This window comes from Coregonus clupeaformis, chromosome 25 (assembly GCF_020615455.1).
Source record: "Coregonus clupeaformis isolate EN_2021a chromosome 25, ASM2061545v1, whole genome shotgun sequence".
Lineage (NCBI taxonomy): Eukaryota > Metazoa > Chordata > Actinopteri > Salmoniformes > Salmonidae > Coregonus > Coregonus clupeaformis.
The window spans coordinates 5,231,438-5,254,700 of record NC_059216.1 but is presented as its reverse complement, the minus strand read 5'-3'; the positions used below and the strand labels follow the sequence as shown (position 1 = coordinate 5,254,700).

Sequence of the window (23,263 nt, the reverse complement as noted above, 5' to 3'; positions counted from 1 at the left end):
CTGAATCGACCAGCGCCTTACATTGGGGAACTACTGTGCAATAAGGAAAGTGGACGTGTAGGGTACAGTGCGCAGCAGAGGGCTCTGAACAAATCTGGGTGTTCGATACCTGGGGTGACGCGAGAGTGCCCTGCCTGCCGCCTACAGACCCAAAAGAACGTCGACGACAGCGTGCAGGAGAATTTCCTCTCGTGCCGCTAGAGTGACACTGGCGCTGTCGTCCTCAGCTCTCCCGGATTGCCGCTCCACCCATCCAGGTTGGGGGGAGGAGGGGTGGAATGGGCAGGCCCCTTCCAGGACGTCCTCTAGCACCCAGCAGGTTGTCCAACCAGATGGCTATGTCCACCAGTTGATTGAAGGACAACATGGTGTCCCGGCAGGCTAGCTCCCTTCTGACGTCCTCTTGTAGATGGCACCGGAAGTGGTCGATGAGGGCCCACTCATTCCACCCAGACCCAGCCGCTAGAGTCCGAAACTCCAGGGGGCGAAGTCCTGCGCGGTCCTCGTCCCCTGCCTCAGGTGGACCAGCCGCTCGCCCGCCTCTCTACCTTCGGGCGGGTGATCGAAGACGGCCCGAAAGAGGCGAGCAAACTCTCCGTAGTTGTCCAACGCGGCTCCTCCTTCACTCCAGACCGCGTTGGCCCACTCCAGGGCTTTCCCAGAGAGGCAGGAGATGAGGGCGGACACCTTCTCCCGCTCCGATGGAGCTGGGCTGATATTCGAATAGTACAACTCCAGTTGTAGGAGGAATCCCTGGTAGAGAGCAGCTGTCCCGTCGAAATCCCGTTGGTCGGGATATATGGATCCCTCTGGGTGCTGGGGTGTGGGTGGCTGGATACGGTCGGCCAGCTAGTCCCGATCCATCGCTTCTCCCAAGCTGGCTAGCATCGTTGAATGCTCCCGGACCCGTGCCACGACTCCAGGCATGTGCTCCTCTCCTGCTGACTCCATGGCGGGTGTGTGATTCTGTGATGGGTGAGTTGAAGGAGTCAGGCGCAGGAGGGTAAATCACAGAATAACAGGATTTATTCCGGAAAACAGAGTTACGCAGAAATGCGTCAAAACAGTCCAGTGCGCAAAAGAGGCGCACTGGAACCAACAAGGCACACGGGGAAAATAACCCTGCGATACAAAATACAAGGAGCTCCACCGATCTTCACTATCCTCACAATAAACAATCACACACAAAGACAAGGGGGCAGAGGGAACACTTATAGGTACTGATGAGGGGATATGAACCAGGTGTGTGTAATGAACAAGACAAAACCAATGGAATGATGAAATGAGGAGCGGCAGTGGCTAGAAGGCCGGTGACGACGAACGCCGAAGCCTGCCCGAACAAGGAGAAGTGGCAGCTTTGAAGGGAGTCGTGACAGTCTGCAGTGCATGGCTGGACAAAGAACATTTAAAAGGCCCGCCTCTTGGCATCTTTTTGTTGTTGTTGCAGCTTTAAAGCTAATATCCTGCAATTCGACACATTGTGTCATGGGGCAGAGACAAAACTTTGTTTTCAAGCTTAAATTACAGCGCATTTAGGAATAGTATTGAGTTGAAAGATTTATAATTGGTGGAGTACTGTGTATACCAATATCCCTGTGAGCCGCCCAGAACCATGTTGCCCAGGGTTAAGAACATAAATTGTAGATGAATAAAATTATATTGTATTGTATTACACACTTTACATTTATTCCACGGATCCCTTGGCCAAAAGTTGTTTAATCTGTTGTTAGTAATATTCATAAGAAATCTAGTTTCATTCAGTGGTTACTTGGTTTAGTCAGGTATCAGTTCCCCCTCATTTCTTCACTACTTCTCTTGTCATCTTTCCCTTCGTCAGATGAGAGCCAGTTGTTTGAAGAGTGGTTCCAGGACCTGCAGTTGTCTGTGAACGAGTGCTTTGAGAACCCAGAGTGTAAACAGGACGTGGAGGCCTCCATGAAAAGACTGGCTGTGAGTAGCAGGCCTGATATCACATCTTACAGAATCATCTGACAATGTAAATGGACATAAGGGGAGGATGAGTTTTGGTCTTGATCACATCTTTTGATCTGTAATCACATGGGTGAACACAGTATTGGTTGGGATTGACAGAATTTTCTCTATTGAACCTCTATTTCTCTTAGAATATCCCAGTACCTTCTTGACATGACTGATACATTGCTTGAAACTCCAGCATCAGCTCTGTCTGAGTTATAATGTCTCTCTTTTTCTACCAGTGTTTCCTGGCGTCTAAGGATGGTGAGAAGCGTCTGCGTCAGGTGAGAGAGCACCTGGAGAGAGGCAGAGAGCAGGTTCCGCCAGAGCACCTGGCCCACCTGAAGGGCTGGCTGGGGGAGCAGGAGAAGGAGCTGGCCACATTCAGAACCCACTGCCAGGGCAGGCAGAGCCAGCTGGACACTGTCCTCAGAACCCTCAACAGGTAATCACTATTACTACTACACACTACTAAATACTATACACTGCTATTCCTAATAGTGATACAATACATCATTACTACTATACACTGCTATAAGCACTGTTACTACTAGATGGCACCACAATTATACTGAAGGAAGGATGTAAGCAATCAGTCAATCAGTCATTTGACGATGGGTCATTATCAGTCGCATGCATCATTTTAGTCAACATGGTGTCTTTCTTGTGTTCTTCAGTCTACAGCAGGCACATGACCGTTTCCATGACTGGCTTCAGGCCTGGGAACACAAGTCAGTGGAAGGAGAACAAGTCAACCACTTTCTCAAAGATCTCCACAAAGAAAGGTGAATTGAGTTACTGTAGACTTGCACACATCTTGATTGTAGCAAATAATCTACCAAAAGAGACACTCAAGGGTTAATGTAGAGCAGTGATGTAGTGGTGTCGTGGTGTGATGTAGTGAGTAGTGGTGATACATTGTCTTCTCTGTGGTCCAGTGAGAGAGTGGAGGCCCTCAGTGAGCTGTGTTCGTCGGTGCGGAGGCAGGGCCTGAGAGGGGACAACCTGCTGACTGACACTGACAACCTCCTGCAGCGCTACCGGAATCTGGAGGCCAGACTGCAGCAGCAGGCCGAGACCCAGAGAGTCCTGGAGGAGGCCAGTAGAAGGTTTGATACCCAGACTGACAGCACCAGGACCTGGGTTAGAGACCAGCAACAACAACTGCATCACCAAACCCAGAAAGAGGAGAGAATACACACAGCACAGGTATAACTATAGGAGATGATGGAAAACTTCCCCCAAAGAATATTAAGAGGATTCCCTTAAGATGTTCATGTGTTTTACTCTCTCCAGGTCATTCTCAGTTCCAGACCTGAAGGAGACTCTAAGCTGCAGGACTTGAGGAGACGAGGTCAGAGTCTGTGTGAAGACCAGGACCTGGAGGAGAGCAGGAGACGAGAGGTTCAGCAGACAGTCAGAGACATGGAGGAGGAGTGGAGGAGAGTCCTGCAGACTGCTGAGGAGACTCTTACCAAGGCTGAGATGCAGAGTGCTATCGATGGCCAGCTGAGAGTGTTTGACTCCCAGACAGAAAGTACCAGGACCTGGGTCAGAGACCAGCAGCAGCAACTCCACTCTCTTGGCAACCAGGCCAAGACTGAGGACCATAAACACACAGCACAGGTCAGTCTATAGCTGCTACAGACACGTATGGTATGAAACACTGTATGGGTGACTAACAGTGGCACTTACTTTAGGGTTAATGTAAGAGTCATTGTATGGGCACTGGTTTGGTATACAGTTTTGGATATGCCTTTGGCCAGCTGTATATTAGACATGCTTAAAGTACTTATTAACCAATATGTGTTTCTTTTCAGACCATCCTGAGCTGCAGACCTGAGGGAGACTCTAAGCTGCAGGACTTGAGGAGACGAGGTCAGAGTCTGTGTGAAGACCAGGACCTGGAGGAGAGCAGGAGACGAGAGGTTCAGCAGACAGTCAGAGACATGGAGGAGGAGTGGAGGAGAGTCCTGCAGACTGCTGAGGAGACTCTTACCAAGGCTGAGATGCAGAGTGCTATCGAAGGCCAGCTGAGAGACTTCGAAACCCAGAAGGAGAACTCCAGGCCTTGGATCAAAGGCCAACATCAACGCTTACTTTCTTTGGGCAGCCAGGCCAAGACAGAGAACAGAATACAAACCGCACAGGTCAGTCTACAGTTAATGGTAGACATGGTTAGTGTTTGGGTCTGGGTTACAGTAGGGAAAAGACTAGGGCTTGAGCTTAGGCTCAGTTCTGGACTAAGGTTGTTATTAGTATTTTTTGTGCTAAGTCTAAGTCCATAATGCTTACTATACTACCTTAGTCTTTACCTAGTGTTTGTGTCTGTTACCAGGCCGTCCTGAGTTCCAAACCTGAGGGAGATTCTAAGCTGCAGGACTTGAAGAGACGAGGTCAGAGTCTGTGTGAACACCAGGACCTGGAGGAGAGCAGGAGACGAGAGGTTCAGCAGACAGTCAGAGACATGGAGGAGGAGTGGAGGAGAGTCCTACAGGCTGCAAAAGAGGCGCTGGATCGGGCTGAGGTACTAGACAAAGAGCTGAGAGCTTTTGAAACCCGGAAGGAAGGCACTCGGGTCTGGGTCAAAGACCAGAAACAACAGCTATACTCTCAGAGCAGCCAGACCAAGACTGAGGAGAGACTACATACCGCACAGGTCTGTGTATAGCTGGAAGTGCTTATAAATCCTCCGAAGATATGGACTTCTTGTTGTTGTCAGCATTCATTCTGATGTTACAATTCATGGCTCTTCCACCAGAGTCTTACTTGGCATTCGAAATATGGATTTGGCTTTTGGTCTTTCTCTAACCTGCCTAGTTCAATTTTGACTTAGTATCTGTGTCTTTGTCTTCAGGCTGTCCTGAGTTCCAGACCTGATGGAGACTCTAAGCTGCAGGACTTGAGGAGACGAGGTCAGAATCTGTGTGAACACCTGGACCTGGAGGAGAGCAGGAGACGAGAGGTTCAGCAGACAGTCAGAGACATGGAGGAGGAGTGGAGGAGAGTCCTGCAGACTGCAGAGGAGACTCTTACCAAGGCTGAGATGCAGAGCGCTATCGAAGGCCAGTTGAGAGACTTAGAAACCCAAAAGGAGAACACCAAGGCCTGGGTCCAAGGCCAGTTGAAGAGCCTACACTATCTGTGTAGTGAGGCTAAGCCTGAAGACAGACTACGCAAATCACAGGTTAGTCTACAGCTGCGATAGTGCTATTAAGAATAAGGGCTCTCCCACCATGATTCATTGTTGAATCTTGACTTAAATTCATTGTTGGAACCATCTCTCGTTATGGCTTTTGAAGGCTATATGTATAAGGCGGTCCCCAGACAACCCAGTACATCTGTTATTTTCTTCAGGTAACATTAATTTTGTATTTATCTTTTCTCCTCAGACCTTCCTCAGTTCCAGACCTGAGGGAGACTCTAAGCTGCAGGACTTGAGGAGACGAGCTCAGAGTCTGTGTGAACACCAGGACCTGGAGGAGAGCAGGAGACGAGAGGTTCAGCAGACAGTCAGAGACATGGAGGAGGAGTGGGAAGAAGTTCTTAAGGCTGCAAAGGAGGCGTTGGATAAGGCAGAGGTTCAGAATGTCCTAGAGAGGGAAATGAGTGAATATGTTACCCAGAAGCGAAGCACTCAGGCCTGGGTCAGAGACCACAAACAACACCTACACTCTCTGGGCAGCCAGACCCAGACTGATGACAGAATAAACATAGCACAGGTAAGTCTATTGCTACTTGTGCCTAAAGAAACTTCAGATGTCAAGTCAGTAACACATAGTCAAGTCAGTAACACTTCCAACTTAGGTCCGATCTAGCTGATGCCCTAAGGCTCTACTCTTTTTCTGTGTCTCTCTATCCACAGGCTGTCCTGAGTTCCAGGCCTGAGGGAGTCTCTAAGCTGCAGGACTTGAGGAGACGAGGTCAGAATCTGTGTGAACACCAGGACCTGGAGGAGAGCAGGAGACGAGAGGTTCAGCAGACAGTCAGAGACATGGAGGAGGAGTGGAGGATAGTCCTACAGATTGCTGAGGAGACACTGAGTCAGGCCCAGGTGTGGTATTCTCTCTCCAGGCAGCTAGAGGCCTTCCAGGCCCTGGAGGAGAGCAGCAGAGCCTGGTTCAAACAGCAGCAGCAGAACATACAGTCTCTGGGCACAGGAACCCAGGGCAGCCAGGAAGAGATCCAGGACAGGCTACAGAGAGCACAGGTGAGAGCTACACTACACTGCAGGATATTTGTATTGTCACAACTGATTGACTGATTAAAAATATGAAAATGTTGTGTTAAGATTGCAAAGCCAATTTATGGCCAAATCTTCAAGCAGTTTATACTATTTACAGTAGGTAGACCATTCCTTGTATATTCTGTTGCATTAAAGGCACAGTGCAGTCAACATTCTGTTTTTCCTGTGTTTTACATCATATTTTACAACAGCTGATAAAACTAACACTGTAAAAGTGTGAAAACATTTTATCTGTGTTATTTCCTGATAGTTGCTGGTTGAAAATACAATCTACACTGGACCTTTTAATCAGCAGGTTTTTCAATGGTGGAGTTTCGGCTTGCTTGTTGACATCACCAGGTGGTAAATTAGTTAATAGACCAATAACAAAGAGAGTTCCAAACCTCTCTGCCAATAAAAGCTACTTTTCAGTTTTCCCCTCCCCACTCAGACGACTCCCAGACAGTCCTAGCCAAATTAGTGCTTGAGAAATGCTTATTTATTTTTGACAATTTTAATGGAAAACTATTACAGTAAGTTACTTAATTGTTACCAAGAAATTATTTGATATTGATATAAAAACGGCTTTATTGGGCCTTTAACTCAAATGTCCTCTTCAGGCTGTCCTGAGTTCCAGACCTGAGGGAGACTCTAAGCTGCAGGACTTGAGGAGAGGAGGTCAGAGTCTGTGTGAACACCAGGTCCTGGAGGAGAGCAGGAGACAAGAGGTTCAGCAGACAGTCAGAGACATGGAGGAGGAGTGGGGAGAAGTTTTACACAAGGCTGAGGTGGTGCACAGGTACAGTGACATTTTATTGCATGTAAAGGTGTGTAATGAATAAAAAACGACCATGTGATACAGCTGAGATGTTTCCCTGGTGTGTCAGACTGTTGCAGGGTGTGGTGGAGTGCCTGGTGTCCTGTCAGTACCAGAGGTGTCAGGCCCAGTCCCGTCTGGCTGAGCTCCAGCACCAGACGGCAGAGCTGCCCCGTCACTTCCCCTGGCCTGGGCTGGGAGACCGGAGGCAGGCTGTGGAGACGGCCAGGACCCTGCTGGATAAAACCAGGAACCTGGCCCCAGCCCTCTCTGTCCTCCACACCCAGGGCAAGGAAATGTTCCAGCTTACCCAGGACCCCAGCTGGACAGACCCCTCCTGGGCCACCATGGAGGAATGCATCCCTGCCCTGCTCAAAGAACTGACAGTGGGTGTTAGATCTTCCCACTCATACTGATCAGTGATACACTCATCTGTAGTAATAATCTCCTTTACTTACAGTGCATTCGGAAAGTATTCAGACCCCTTGACTTATTCCACATTTTGTTACTTTACACCCTTATTCAAAAATGGATTCGATAGTTTTTTCCCCTCATCAATCTACACACAATACCCCATAATGACAAAGCAAAAACAGGTTTTTAGACATTTTTGCAAAAGTATAAAAATAAGAAAACGGAAATATGACATTTACATAAGTATACAGAACCTTTACTCAGCACCTTTGGCAGCGATTACAGCCTCGAGTCTTCTTGAGTATGACGCTACAAGCTTGGCACACCTGTATTTGGGGAGTTTCTCCCATTCTTCTCTGCAGACCCTCTCAAGCTCTGTCAGGTTGGATGGGGAGTATCGCTGCACAGCTATTTTCAGGTCTCTCCAGAGATGTTCGATCGGGTTCAAGTCCGGGCTCTGGCTGGGCAACTCAAGGACATCCAGAGAATTGTCACAAAGCCACCCCTGCATTGTCTTGGCTGTGTGCTTAGGGTTGTTGTCCTGTTGGAAGGTGAAACTTCTCCCCAGTCTGAGGTCATGCGCGCTCTGGAGCAGTTTGTCATCAAGGATCTCGCTGTACTTTGCTCCGTTCATCTTTCTCTTGATCCTGACTAGTCTCCCAGTCCCTGCTGCTGAAAAACATCCCCACAGCATGAGGCTGCCACAACCATGCTTCACCGTAGGGATGGTGCCAGGTTTCCTCCAGACGTGACGCTTGGCATTCAGGCCAAAGAGTTCAATCTGGTTTCATCAGTCCTGTGATGGAGCTCCTGATCGACATGTGTACTTGGTGAATTGAGTTGGTTGGAACCTCTCCAGCGTGCTGATAATAAACAACGATTCATTTAAGATTGACTTTGAGTGTCCCTGTGTAGAATTTCCACGACAGTCCTTTAGGTGCCTTTTTGGCAAACTCCAAGTGGGCTGTCATGTGCATTTTACTGAGGAGTGGCTTCCGTCTGGTCACTCTACCATAAAGGCCTGATTGGTAGAGTGCTGAGGGTGGGTCCTTCTGGATGAGGGTCCTTCTGGAAATTCTCCCATTTCCACAGAGGAACTCTGGAGCTCTGTCAGAGTGACCATCTGGTTCTTGGTCACCTCCCTGACCAAGACCCTTCTCCCCCGATTGCTCAGTTTGGCCGGGCGGCCGGCTCTAGGAAGAGTCTTGGTGGTTCCAAACTTCTTCGATTTAAGAAAGATGGAGGCCACTGTGTTCTTGGGGACCTTATATTCTGCAGAATTTATTTGGTACCCTTCCCCAGATCTGTGCTTCGACACAATCCTGTCTCGGAGCTCTATGGACAATTCCTTCGACCTCATGGCTTGGTTTTTGCTCTGACATGCACTGTCAACTGTGGGACCTTATATGGACAGGTACAGTTGAAGTCAGAAGTTTACATACACTTAGGTTGGAGTCATTAAAACTCGTTTTTAATCTACTTTTGTCACGGTCGTTGAAGAACGGGTCAGACCAAGGCGCAGCGTGAAATGCATACATGTTTATTAAACATACAACAAAACAAACAACGAAACGTGACGTCGGAAGGCTATACACTAACAAGCCAAACACCGAACACAAACAAGATACCATAACGCAGGCAGGAAAACTGGCTGCCTAAGTATGATCCCCAATCAGAGACAACGAGCGACAGCTGCCTCTGATTGGGAATCACACCCGGCCAAACATAGAAATACAAACATGGAATCCCCCACATAGAAAAACACACATATATTCACACCCTGACCAAACTAACTAGAGTCTATAGGTCAGGGCGTGACAGTACCCCCCCAAAGGTGCGGACTCCGGCCGCACAATCCTGACTTAACAGGGGAGGGTCCAAGTGGGCTTCAAGCCTCAGTGGCGGCTCCAGGCTTGACGTCTCCTCCCTTACTGACTCCGTGTTGCACCCCTGGACCTGTCTGGACCTCAACGCGGAGCTTCCCCTCTCAGTCCTCCCGCGATGCACCGATCCCTGTCTGGACCATGGTGTGGGAGACTCCGAACCTAGAGAGGGGCTGACGTCTGGTGGAGCGGACTGCTCTGGCTCCGGAGTGGAGCTGCTGACCGGAGCTGGCTTGGGCACCGGTGGAGCGGACTGCTCTGCCTCCGGAGTGGAGCTGCTAACCGGAGCTGGACTTGGCACCAGTGGAGCGGACTGCTCTGGCTCCGGAGTGGAGCAACCGACCGGAGCTGGATCAGGCACCGGTGGAGCGGACTGCTCTGTCTCCGGAGTGGAACCGTTGACCGGAGCTGGATCAGGCACCGGTGGAGCGGACTGCTCTGGCTCCGGAGTGGAACCGTTGACCGGAGCTGGACTGGGCACCGGTGGAGCGGACTGCTCTGGCTCCGGAGTGGAGCTGCTTACCGGAGCTGGACTAGGCACCGGTGGAGCGGACTGCTCTGGCTCCGGAGTGGAGCAACCGACCGGAGCTGGATCAGGCACCGGTGGAGCGGACTGCTCTGGCTCCGGAGTGGAACCGTTGACCGGAGCTGGACTAGACACCGGTGGAGCGGACTGCTCTGGCTCCGGAGTGGAGCTGCTGACCGGAGCTGGACTGGGCACCGGTGGAGCGGACTGCTCTGGCTCCGGAGTGGAGCTGCTGACCGGTGCTGGACCAGGCACCGGTGGAACGGGCATGGGCCGTGCCGGACTGGAAACACGCACCACAGGTCTGGTGCGAGGAGCAGGCACGGGCCTGGCCGGACTGGGAACACGTACCACTGGTCTGGTGCGAGGAGCAGGAACAGGCCGGGCCGGACAGGGAACACGCACCACTGGCTTGGTGCGGGGAGCAGGTACGGGGCGTACCGGACTGGGAACTGGCGCTGGAGGTCTACGACTGTCTCCGTCCTTTACACTCCGCGCCCCGTCCTCCTCCAGTGAGGACTCCTCCTTGAGCCCCCACGAGTGCAGTGGTCGGGGCTCCTCTCTGTCGATCCCCGACCACCCTTTTAGCCCCCCAGATTTTTTTATTGGGGCTGTCTCTCCTTCTCCACCCTGATCCCTTTCAGGGCCTCCATCTGCTTGGCCAGATCCTCTCTTATCTCCCTCCAAGTCCATACTCTCTGCTCCTCCTGGGCACGCTGCATGGTCCATTGGTGGTGGGATCTTCTGTCACGGTCGTTGAAGAACGGGTCAGACCAAGGCGCAGCGTGAAATGCATACATGTTTATTAAACAATAAACAACGAAACGTGACGTCGGAAGGCTATACACTAACAAGCCAAACACCGAACACAAACAAGATCCCACAACACAGGCAGGAAAACTGGCTGCCTAAGTATGATCCCCAATCAGAGACAACGAGCGACAGCTGCCTCTGATTGGGAATCACACCCGGCCAAACATAGAAATACAAACATAGAATCCCCCACATAGAAACACACACACATATTCACACCCTGACCAAACTAACTAGAGTCTTTAGGTCAGGGCGTGACAACTTTGTGCATGACACAAGTAATTTTTCCAACAATTGCTACAGACAGATTATTTCAATTATAATTCACTGTATCACAATTCCAGTGGGTCAGAAGTTTACATACACTAAGTTGACTGTGCCTTTAAACAGCTTGGAAAATTCCAGCAAATGATGTCATGGCTTTAGAAGCTGCTGATAAGCTAATTGACATAATTTGAGTCAATTGGAGGTGTACCTGTGGATGTATTTCAAGGCCTACCTTCAAACTCAGTGCCTCTTTGCTTGACATCATTGGAAAATCAAAAGAAATCAGCCAAGACCTCAGAAAAGTCTGGTTCATCCTTGGGAGCAATTTCCAAACACCTGAAGGTACCAAGTTAATCTGTACAAACAGTAGTACGCAAGTATAAACACCATGAGACCACGCAGCTGTCATAACGCTCAGGAAGGAGATGCTTTCTGTCTCCTAGAGCTGAACATACTTTGTTGCGAAAAGTGCAAATCAATCCCAGAACAACAGCAAAGGACCTTGTGAAGATGCTGGAGGAAACAGGTACAAAAGTATCTATATCCACAGTAAAACTAGTCCTATATCGACATAACCTGAACGGCCGCTCAGCAAGGAAGAAGCCACTGCTCCAAAACCGCCATAAAAAAGCCAGACTACGGTTTGCAACTGCAGATGGGGACAAAGATCGTACTTTTTGGAGAAATGTCCTCTGGTCTGATGAAACAAAAATAGAACTGTTTGGCCATAATGACCATTGTTATGTTTGGAGGAAAAAGGGGGCTGCTTGCAAGCTGAAGAACACCATCCCAACCGTGAAGAACGGGGGTGGCAGCATCATGCTGTGGGGGTGCTTTGCTGCAGGAGGGACTGGTGCACTTCACAAAACAGATGGCATCATGAGGAAGGAAAAGTATGTGGATATATTGAAGCAACATCTCAAGACATCAGTCAGGAAGTCAAAGCTTGGTCGCAAATGGTTTTTCCAAATGGACAATGACCCCAAGCATATTTCCAAAGTTGTGGCAAAATGGCTTAAGGACAACAATGTCAAGGTATTGGAGTGCCATCGCAAAGCACTGACCTCAATCCTATAGAAAATGTGTGGGCAGAACTGAAAAAGCGTGTGCGAGCAAGGAGGCCTACAAACCTGACTCAGTTACACCATCTCTGTCAGGAGGAATGGGCAAAAATTCACCCATCTTATTGTGGGATGCTTGTGGAAGGCTTCCCGAAATGTTTGACCCAAGTTAAACAATTGAAAGGCAATGCTACCAAATACTAATTGAGTGTATGTAAACTTCTGACCCACTGGGAATGTGATGAAATAAATAAAAGCTGAAATAAATCATTCTCTCTACTATTATTCTGACATTTCACATTCTTAAAACAAAGTGAGTGATTCTAACTGACCTAAGACAGGGAATTTTTACTAGGATTAAATGTCAGGAATTGTGAAAAACTGAGTTTAAATGTATTTGGCTAAGGTGTATGTAAACTTCTGACTTCAACTGTATATCCACAGTAAAACGAGTCCTATATCGACATAACCTGAAAGGCCGCTCAGCAAGGAAGAAGCCACTGCTCCAAAACTTCCATAAAAAAGCCAGACTACAGTTTGCAACTGCACATGGGGACAAAGATCGTACTTTTTGGAGAAATGTCCTCTGGTCTGATGAAACAAAAATAGAACTTTGGCCATAATGACCATAATTATGTTTGGAAGAAAAAGGGGGTACTTGCAAGCCGAAGAACACCATCCCAACCGTGAAGCACGGGGGTGGCAGCATCATGCTGTGGGGGTGCTTTGCTGCAGGAGGGACTGGTGCACTTCACAAAATAGATGGCATCATGAGGAAGGAAAATTATGTGGATATATTGAAGCAACATCTCAAGACATCAGTCAGGAAGTTAAAGCTTGGTCGCAAATGGGACTTCCAAATGGACAATGACCCCAAGCATACTTCCAAAGTTGTGGCAAAATGGCCTAAGGACAACAATGTCAAGGTATTGGAGTGGAAATCATAGCCCTGACCTCAATCCTATAGAAAATGTGTGGGCAGAACTAAAAAAGCGTGTGCGAGCAAGGAGGCCTACAAACCTGACTCAGTTACACCAGCTCTGTTAGGAGGAATGGGCCAAAATTCACCCAACTTATTGTGGGAAGCTTGTGGAAGGCTACCCGAAACGTTTGACCCAAGTTCAACAATTTAAAGGCAATGCTACCAAATTGAGTGTATGTAAACTTCTGACCCACTGGGAATGTGATGAAAGAAATAAAAGCTGAAATAAATCACTCTCTACTATTATTCTGACATTTCACATTCTTAAAATAAAGTGGTGATCCTAACTAACCTAAGACAGGGAATTATTTATAGGATTAAATGTCAGGAATTGTGAAAAACTGAGTTTAAATGTATTTGGCTAAGGTGTATGTAAACTTCCGACTTCAACTGTATGTGCCTTTCCAAATCGTGAATTTACCACAGGTGGACTCCAATCAAGTTATAGAAACATCTCAAGGATGATCCATGGAAACAGGATGCACCTGAGCTCAATTTCGAATCTCATAGCAAAGGGTCTGAATACTTATGTAATTAAAGTATTTCTGTTTTGTATTTTTAATACATTAGCAAACATTTCAAAAAACCTGTTTTCACTTTGTCTTTATGGGGTATTGTGTGTAGATTAATGAGGGAAAAAAATTATTTAATCCATTTTAGAATAAGGCTGTAGCGTAACAATATGTGGAAAAAGGGAATACTTTCCAAATGCACTGTATATTGTATAGAAATGGTTATAATTGTAATTTTCCTCTTTGAATCAGTGCCCATTGAAAGACGTGGTGGTAATTCTAATGTGTGTGTGTGTTCCAGGAGGCCTGTGTGAGGATGGAGGAGGGCATCCACATGGAGAGGCACTGTGCCCAGCTAGTGGAGCAGCATGGGGCAGCCCAGGACTGGCTGAGGGAGCATGTGAAGGGTCTGGGCCCCCAGCCCACAGACAGACAGGCTCTACACAGCTACGCCAACACCCTGAAGGTTGGTTACAGGAGCATGGAAAAGAGCATGAAAGAACAGAATTGTATTGCAATGAAACCTGCCATTTGCTATTTACTTATTTTGTGCATCGCATAAATATGTCATACTATCGTTTTACTGTATGTGTTAAGTCAGAACACTGTACTTCATTCTAGAAGCATTGTCATAGCTTTGTGTGTTCTGCTAAAAAAAATTGTAGCATTGCGCTGGTTCTTCTAGTGTCCTCCGTATTGCTATTCTGAGGGTTGTTAATACTGTATGTTCCCTTTTCCCCCAGGCCCTGCTCCAGACTGTCGACAGGGAGGAGAGGGAGATGAGGGAGCTGGACGCAATTCGAGACACCCTGCTGAGCCACTGCACCCCTGCCGGTAGGGACACCCTGACCTTGGAGGTCAGCCACCTCCACGACCTCCTCACTTCTTCTGAGAGGGAGATGAGGGAAAGGCTGACAGGCTGCGAGGCCCGGCTGAAGGAGCTGGATGAGAAGACGGCCAAGAAGGCCCAGGGACTGAGGGAGAGGGCCAAAGCCCTGCAGTGGGAGCTCCGTTCTCTGGACCAGGCCCTAAGCTACAGCGAGCCACACCCCAACATAGCCCAGCTCCAGCAGCACTGGCACAGCCTCAAGGTACCCCCGCTGCTCCAAATGACTCTGCTCTGTTTGGCACTGTACTACTGCACTGGGTCAATGCATGATCATTTAGTTCCTTAAAAGCAAACTGTCAATTTACACCGTCTGTGGGACATTTGCAACAAAGTAAACACATATAAATTATATTTCTATATCGCTCCGAGACTTACACTTTTGATTTCTGTACCCTTTAGAACTGTGAGAGGTCGTTGGAGGGGTTAGGGGTTAAAGTTCATGACCTGTGTCAGGCTACCACATCTGCATCCACAGAGGAGGACCTTCCAGCTGATGTCATCTCCATAATGGAGTTACTGAGCCAGCAGCACGACAGGTACCAGACCTGGCATCCCAAACATTCAGCTCATTATCAAACTGTGCATGCATGGGCAACCTGAACACAGTGCACATAACCTTTTCCTGTTGCTCTCCCAGTTTAAACTCAGCTGGCTCTCTTCCATTTCAATTGCAGTTTTAATTGTTATTGCTCCCTTATATCATAGATAACGGAACATGCTGGTCCTGCTTTATAGTTTGAGGGATAGCAAGTTGTAAAAGATAGAGACATGGAATTCCTATATAAATGAGTAGCTGGGATGTTTAGTATGGTAGCTATGAACTAATCCAAGAGATTGTACCAGTTTGTACATGTGAATATCCTGTCAGAGTGCTGATGCTATCCTCTCTCTCTCTCTCTTTCTCTCTCTTTCTCTCTCTCTCTCTCTCTCTCTCTCTCTCTCTCTCTCTCTCTCTCTCTTTCTCTCTCACTCTCGCTCTCGCTGTGTGTGTGTGTGTGTGTGTGTGTAGTCTGAAGACCAGGTTGGGTGAGAGGCAGAGCTGCTGCACTGAGAACACAGCTCGCTGCCTCACAGCCTCTGTTCAGCTTCTGCAGCAGTGGAACCACTCCTCACCCACACGGACAGCCCCCTCCATCCAGGTTATAACACAGGCCTCTCAAACAGAATAAATGTTGATATGAATGTCAAATGAAAGTTGATATGATGAAAGTTTAAAATCTTCAATATATCCAAATCGATATGTGATTTGGTTTGAGTCAGCTCTGTTACTTTCATTGCATTTTTTGACAATCTGGTTTTATGAGCATGACATACTGTACGAATGAAAGTTTCCCAGTAATGTTTGTAATGTTGGCTACCTGGGTATAGGAGCAAATAATTGGAACTGTAGAGGGAACACAATGTTCCTGGATGCCATGCTGAAGTAGTTGCCAGGGTGCGTGAGTGTATAGTCAGAAATTACATCCAATAAATGTTTTGAATTCAGTCATTATTTCCAATTATTACAGCAACATTATGAAGGACTTTGTTAAGTGCTTATGGGTACATCCTGTAATAAGTGACGTAGGACCACTCACTGTGGTCCATTTGCTAGATTGTTGAAACAACATGAATCAGAGCTACTGAGGTCAAGGATATAAACTATTCCAAGAACTCTGAGTTTTTGAGTAAACATGGAAACACTCATTACTTGCTGACGGTCCCGTGTGGCTCAGTTGGTAGAGCATGGCTCTTGCAATGCCAGGGTTGTGGGTTCGATTCGCACGGGGGACCAGTACGAATGAAAATGCATACACTCACTACTGTAAGTCACTCTGGATAAGTGTGTCTGCTAAATGTAGAACATGTGACAGTGGTTCTTCCTGCTTCAGGCTGCATTAGAGGAGGGTGTGCAGTTCCAAAAGGCCCTGAAGGAGGCGCTGTCTCACAGACAGTTCCTGGTGGACTGCCTGAAGCCTGACCAAGCAGACAGACTGGAGAAAGACTTCACTGCAAAACTCAGGGATGCAGACACACACAGCACCTCTCTCACCAAGACTCTGAAAGTGAGAACTTTGCTGATTCCCAACCAGCCCATTGTTTAATGCAACAACATTTTGTATTAATATTTTCTCTCCTTTTCTCTCCCAGGATGTAGCTGAGAAGAGTAAACAGAAAATAGATGTGACTCAGCCCGCTGCTGTCACCTCAGTCCAGACAGAAGACAAACCAGCCGCACCACCTAGAAGGACAGCCAAGACCAAGCAGACACCCACCCAGGAGAGTCAGCAAGCTATGCCACAGTTGCTTCCCCATATCACAGAGAAAACCATACCACAGCCACTCCCCCCTGTCACAGAGAAAATCATACCAGTCAAACAAGAGACTTCAGCTGTCACTGCCATGGTTCATACTGAAGCCCCAAGTCAAGGGTCTGTCATGACATCAGAACCAACAAAGGAGAATAAAACTGCTGTCACACAGGTGACTAAAGCTACAGTAGAGCCGAAACAGAGCGCGATAGTGACCACTCGATCGGTTGAAACCCTGAAGACAGACAGAACTTCCACCACCATCCAAATACAAGAGACCAAGAGTCGATCAGCTGAGACTCTGATGACAGAGAGAACTGCAGTCAAGGAGCATGGTGATACTCATGTCACAAGAGTAGAGACTACCACTGTGAAGGCAGTTAGTCAGGCAACTGACCAGAAAGACCAGGGCCTTGATCAGGAGACATCTCTGGCGGACACCCTATGCTCACAGCATGCTTACGTCATTGACTCTGAAACACAATGTAGTCATGACGACACACAAGTAAAACAATCTCAGGTAAAACAATCTCACGTCCCTGACACAAAAAGCCTAGTGCGTTATGATGTCGACACACTGCAGCCACTAGAGAAGAAAGTGTCCTCGGTCATTCTGGACACTGTGTATGTGCAGACACCAGAGATGTGGCCACTGATGAGCAGTGACACCGCACTTATCATATCCTCCGGAGCAGTAGTCCTTGATACTGACAAAATGGACTCTGACTCTCAGTCCACCAGTTCTGGATATCCAGGATCAAAGTCCCTCAGTCCATCCAGTCACAGTCCACAGCAGACAGAATCACAGGACCCGCCTGACAGAGCTGTGGAAAACAAGGTCAAGTATAACATTAAGGAGTTATGGAAGGACAGCAAAACTGAGACTGAACAACCTGACCTTATACTGGACTTGCCTGATGTGGCTCAGCCCACTGCTGTTGCCTCTGTCCAGACAGAAGTGAAAGCACCACCCCCATCCACACCACCTCGTAACAAGAGAAAAGCCAAGATCCAGCAGGCTTCCACCCAGGCCCCTCTACCCCAGCCCTTTGACACACAGCCTGACAGAGCTGTGGAGAACAGGGTCAAGTATAACACTGAGGAGTTTTGGAAGGACAGCAAGGCTGAGACTGAACAACGATACATTGTACTGGACCTGCCCACAGTGAGCGATGTGGCTGTACCTCCTGCTGTCACCTCAATCCAGACAGAGGACAAAGCAAAAGCACCATCCACACCGCCTCGTACTAAGAAGACAGCCAAGAGCCAGCAGGCTCCAACCCAGGCCCCTCTACCCCAGCCCTCTGACACACAGCCTGACACAGCTGTGGAGAACAACGTCAAGTATAACACTGAGGAGTTTTGGAAGGACAGCAAGGCTGAGACTGAACAACGATACATTGTACTGGACCTGCCCACAGTGAGTGATGTCCAGAAAAAGCCTGTTGCTACTGCTGTCACTTCAATCCAGACAGAAGACAAACCTAAAGCACCATCCACACCGCCTCGTACCAAGACAGCCAAGAGCCAGCAGGCCCAGCCCTCTGACTCACAGCCTGCTGTGGAGAACAACGTCAAGTATAACACTGAGGAGTTATGGAAGGACAGCAAGGCTGAGACTGAACAGCGGTACATTGTACTGGACCTGCCCACAGTGAGCGATGTGGCTGTACCTCCTGCTGTCACCTCAATCCAGACAGAGGACAAAGCAAAAGCACCATCCACACCGCCTCGTACTAAGAAGACAGCCAAGAGCCAGCAGGCTCCAACCCAGGCCCCTCTACCCCAGCCCTCTGACACACAGCCTGACACAGCTGTGGAGAACAACGTCAAGTATAACACTGAGGAGTTATGGAAGGACAGCAAGGCTGAGACGGAACAGCGGTACATTGCACTGGACCTGCCCACAGTGAGTGATGTCCAGAAAGAGCCTGTTGGGAAAGAGGACAAACCAAAAGCACCAACTCCACCAGCACCATCCGCATTACCCCTGAACTCTGAGAGGAGTAAACAGAAGGCCGATGTGGCTGTACCTCTTGCTGTCACCTCTATCCAGACACAAGTCGAACCAAAAGCACCAGTACCATCCACACTGCCTCGGACCAAGAAGACAGCCAAGAGCCAACAGGCTCCCACCCAGGACAGTCAGCAAGCTAAGCCACAGTCACTCCCCCCTGTCAAAGAGAAAACCATACCACTGTCACACACCCCTGTCAAAGAGAAAACCATACCACTGTCACACACCCCTGTCAAAGAGAAAACCATACCAGTCAAACAAGAAGCTTCAGCTGTGACTAAACCGGAGAGCAAAGTAATTGGTTCTGATCAACCCAGTAAAACAAAGACACATGTCACTAAGACAGTGCAGTCAGAGAAAGCAGAGACAGTGTGGACTGAAATTGACATATCTAAGCCAGAGGTTAGCAAAGCAAGCCTACCACAGACTCAACCAGAACCTTCCAAAGCAACAAGTGACAGAGCTATTGAGGTTGAGGGCAAAGGGACCTGGGAAGAGCATGCTAAAGAGTGGAGAAGTGAACACGACCAATGTGAGGCGCAAGAAAGTCTGACCGAATCAAAGGTGAAGTTGGAGGCTACTGCTCAACCAGACAGAAAACAGTCAGCTAAAACCGAAAGTGAGAGTCAGTCAGTGAGTGAAAAACAGCCAAAGAGAGATGCTGCCCAACCAATCAAGCAATATGGAGCTACAATTGCAACTGAGATCACCAGAAAAGAGGACAGGGAAAGCAGCACTAAAGCCCAGCCAGAGGTGAGTGTGGCCAAATTAGACAAACAACAGACAGATGAAGAGGAGCGAAAGAGGAAGGAGCTCAAGGAGGGACCAGGCCCTGTTGCTATGGCAACCGAGAGCACGGAGAGGGCAAAGCCGGATAGCAGTGACTTGCCACAGGTGAGTCCATCGCTCGCTCCCTCACTCACTCAAAGCCGTAAAATACCCCCATGTTTGTTTTGAGAAAGTGTGGGGTTCTATCTCTAGTCTCTGCAATATGAGCTGTATAAGCGAGACAGGCTTGATTCTAGTCTGATTTATCTCTGGGGTTCTCTGGCACATTGTTCTAAAGGACAGAACGTTTTGAATGCCCCTGTACCTCAAAGCTGCTAGGAGGGTTTAGAGGTCTTACCTAGAGAGACAAAGAGAGGGCAGAGTGAGAGAAATAGCTGGAGGGAAGAGAGTGAATACAGTGAGTGACGTTGCTTCAGGGAAGGAATGCTATAGCCAAAATGTTATTAAAACCACCACATTTGCATGGCTCTAGGTGGTCATGAAAAAACACCTGTTCTTTTCTGTATGTTGTAGCTTGGGTCTACAAAGAATGCCAAGTCTTATGTTAATGACGTTGATAGCTGTTGATAACTGTTGATAGCAGTTGATAACTGTTAATAATGTTGATAATGTTAACATTTACTCCCTTGTAATGTTCTCACTCATAATGCAGCAAAGGACAACTACCCAAGGTACATTTAGATTTTTTTTTACTAGAATACAATGTAGTCTGAACCATGAACAATAGACTGTATATATACAGTGAGGGAAAAAAGTATTTGATCCCCTGCTGATTTTGTACGTTTGCCCACTGACCAAGACATGATCAGTCTACAATTTTAATGGTAGGTTTATTTGAACAGTGAGAGACAGAATAACAACAACAAAATCCAGAAAAACGCATGTCAAAAATGTTATAAATTGATTAGCATTTTAATGAGGGAAATAAGTATTTGACCCCTCTGCAAAACATGACAGTACTTGGTGGCAAAACCCTTGTTGGCAATCACAGAGGTCAGATGTTTCTTGTAGTTGGCCACCAAGTTTGCACACATCTCAGGAGGGATTTTGTTCCACTCCTCTTTGCAGATCTTCTATAAGTCATTAAGGTTTCGAGGCTGACGTTTGGCAAATCGAACCTTCAGCTCCCTCCACAGATTTTCTATGGGATTAAGGTCTGGAGACTGGCTAGGCCACTCCAGGACCTTAATGTGCTTCTTCTTGAGCCACTCATTTGTTGCCTTGGCCGTGTGTTTTGGGTCATTGTCATGCTGGAATACCCATCCACGACCCATTTTCAATGCCCTGGCTGAGGGAAGGAGGTTCTCACCCATGATTTGACGGTACATGGCCCCATCCATCGTCCCTTTGATGCGGTGAAGTTGTCCTGTCCCCTTAGCAGAAAAACACCCCCAAAGCATAATGTTTCCACCTCCATGTTTGACGGTGGGGATGGTGTTCTTGGGGGTCATAGGCAGCATTCCTCATCCTCCAAACACGGCGAGTTGAGTTGATGCCAAAGAGCTCGATTTTGGTCTCATCTGACCACAACACTTACACCCAGTTCTCCTCTGAATCATTCAGATGTTCATTGGCAAACTTGAGACGGCCCTGTATATGGCCTTTCTTGAGCAGGAGGACCTTGCGGGTGCTGCAGGATTTCAGTCCTTCACGGCGTAGTGTGTTACCAATTGTTGTCTTGGTGACTATGGTCCCAGCTGCCTTGAGATCATTGACAAGATCCTCCCGTGTAGTTCTGGGCTGATTCCTCACCGTTTTCATGATCATTGCAACTCTTCGAGGTGAGATCTTGCATGGAGCCCCAGGCCGAGGGAGATTGACAGGTCTTTCGTGTTTCTTCCATTTGCGAATAATAGCACCAACTGTTGTCACCTTCTCACCAAGCTGCTTGGCGATGGTCTTGTAGCCCATTCCAGCCTTGTGTAGGTCTACAATCTTGTCCCTGACATCCTTGGAGAGCTCTTTGGTCTTGGCCATGGTGGAGAGTTTGGAATCTGATTGATTGATTGCTTCTGTGGACAGGTGTCTTTTATACAGGTAACAAACTGAGATTAGGAGCACTCCCTTTAAGAGTGTGCTCCTAATCTCAGCTCGTTACCTGTATAAAAGACACCTGGGAGCCAGAAATCTTTCTGATTGAGAGGGGGTCAAATACTTATTTCCCTCATTAAAATGCAAATCAATTTATAACATTGTTGACATGCGTTTTTCTGGATATTTTGGTTGTTATTCTGTCTCTCACTGTTCAAATAAACCTACCATTAAAATTATAGACTGATCATTTCTTTGTCAATGGGCAAACTTACAAAATCAGCAGGGGATCAAATACTTTTTTCCCTCACTGTATATATATGGGATTTATCTGTGTTTGCACGGAACACACGACTCCTGGACAGGAATGTGAGCCGCCCGCCTCTCTCATGATGTCACTCTCTTTGATGTCATAGGCAGAAAGATTAAACACTGATCCTGCCTACTCTAGTGTTCACTTCACTGCAGGGAGAGTTGTTGTGGGGAGTATTATTTTTCACCGCTCCCAACCATGGTTTTTGACACCACAGGTTTGACGTAGGCTTTGGTGAATGCCTGGAAGCCTGCTATTCATTCACAGGTTAATTGTTATTTTGATTTTCATAGCAGCAACAGGTGTGCAGCACAGAGAAGCCAGCAGCTCCTGTTGAGGCAGCAGTCCCTGTTGTGAAGAAGAAGACTCTAACCCCAGCCCCTTTTGTGAAGAATGAGACCCCAGCAGTACCAGAAGGACCCACCATGCAGGACATCTTCACTGACATCCAGCGCCTGTCACAAACTGGACCAAACAGCCTTCTAATCAAGGTACACTCAAAGGTTACTGTGCAGAGTTGCAGATACACATTTTTGAGTTTGTGATCGTAATGCTTTGTATTAGGGTTTGAAATGTGTCTGATATTTGAACGTTTGTGTGAGCAGTTATACAGTGTCAGAACACTTAAAAAATTGCCCTGGCAAGAACAATTACAATAGGTTGAATTATTAGCATCTCTATCTTTGTCGAAGCGCCACACTGTTCACTGTCCACATGATCATACTGTTTCTTTGTGTGTAGCCCCAGATTAAACCTTGGGAGGACCCCATGAGGATTCTGGACACGTCTCTGGCTGACCTGCAGGCGCGTCTGAGCAGGCTGGTGGTCAGGGTACAGGGCTGCAGAAACCGCCCTGCAGACCTCAGCCCTGTAGCCATGGCTTTGCAGGTGGAGGAGGCCGAGGTGAGAGCCAGGCCAAAATAAACAGCAACCCAACAGCAACGCACAATAGAAACCCACAACATAATCCACAGCTCAACTCACAATAGGAATCCATTTAAATGTCCTTCCTCAGAGAAACACAGAGGTTGATATTTAAGTTATAAGCTATTCAAGTCTGTCCTATTGAATCAGTTCATCATTATTCCTAGAGTGAACATGCCATTGAGTATGTGTTTTGTATGTTGTGGTTCCAGGAGTGCAGACAGGCTGCTCAGACCCAGGTGTCTGTGTTCTCCCAGCCCAGAGAGCCTCAGGCTGCAGACCGGGAGTCCTTTGAGCATGTGGAGAGCCAGTGGGGCGCTGCAGTGTGGGATGGCTCGGCTGTTGTCCACTGTAAGGAGGCCCAGCTGCAGCTGGTCACTGAGGCGGACAGGCAGACACAGACAGTCAAGGCCACTCTGGAGAAACTGTCTGCAGAGCTGGAGGCCCTCACAACGTGAGTGTTGTCAATGCAGTCTCTGATAGTTTAGTTTTTATCAGTATGAATATTAGGCATTTTATAATTTCACAGTACAAC

General features: G+C 47.9%; 1 protein-coding gene across 1 annotated transcript in view; it reads left to right on the top strand.

Moving 5' to 3' along the window:
• Positions 1 to 23,263, top strand: part of syne2b (spectrin repeat containing, nuclear envelope 2b) — a 152,433-nt gene that overhangs the window by 53,698 nt on the left and 75,472 nt on the right. The window contains 21 exon segments of the mRNA XM_045207412.1: positions 1,838 to 1,950; positions 2,217 to 2,419; positions 2,652 to 2,759; positions 2,913 to 3,183; positions 3,271 to 3,600; positions 3,795 to 4,124; positions 4,313 to 4,633; positions 4,832 to 5,161; positions 5,367 to 5,696; positions 5,840 to 6,184; positions 6,820 to 6,998; positions 7,087 to 7,402; positions 13,776 to 13,940; positions 14,218 to 14,565; positions 14,763 to 14,899; positions 15,373 to 15,502; positions 16,235 to 16,408; positions 16,494 to 19,565; positions 22,098 to 22,295; positions 22,546 to 22,707; positions 22,941 to 23,182. Of these exon segments, the coding sequence (XP_045063347.1) occupies positions 1,838 to 1,950; positions 2,217 to 2,419; positions 2,652 to 2,759; positions 2,913 to 3,183; positions 3,271 to 3,600; positions 3,795 to 4,124; positions 4,313 to 4,633; positions 4,832 to 5,161; positions 5,367 to 5,696; positions 5,840 to 6,184; positions 6,820 to 6,998; positions 7,087 to 7,402; positions 13,776 to 13,940; positions 14,218 to 14,565; positions 14,763 to 14,899; positions 15,373 to 15,502; positions 16,235 to 16,408; positions 16,494 to 19,565; positions 22,098 to 22,295; positions 22,546 to 22,707; positions 22,941 to 23,182 (7,804 nt within the window).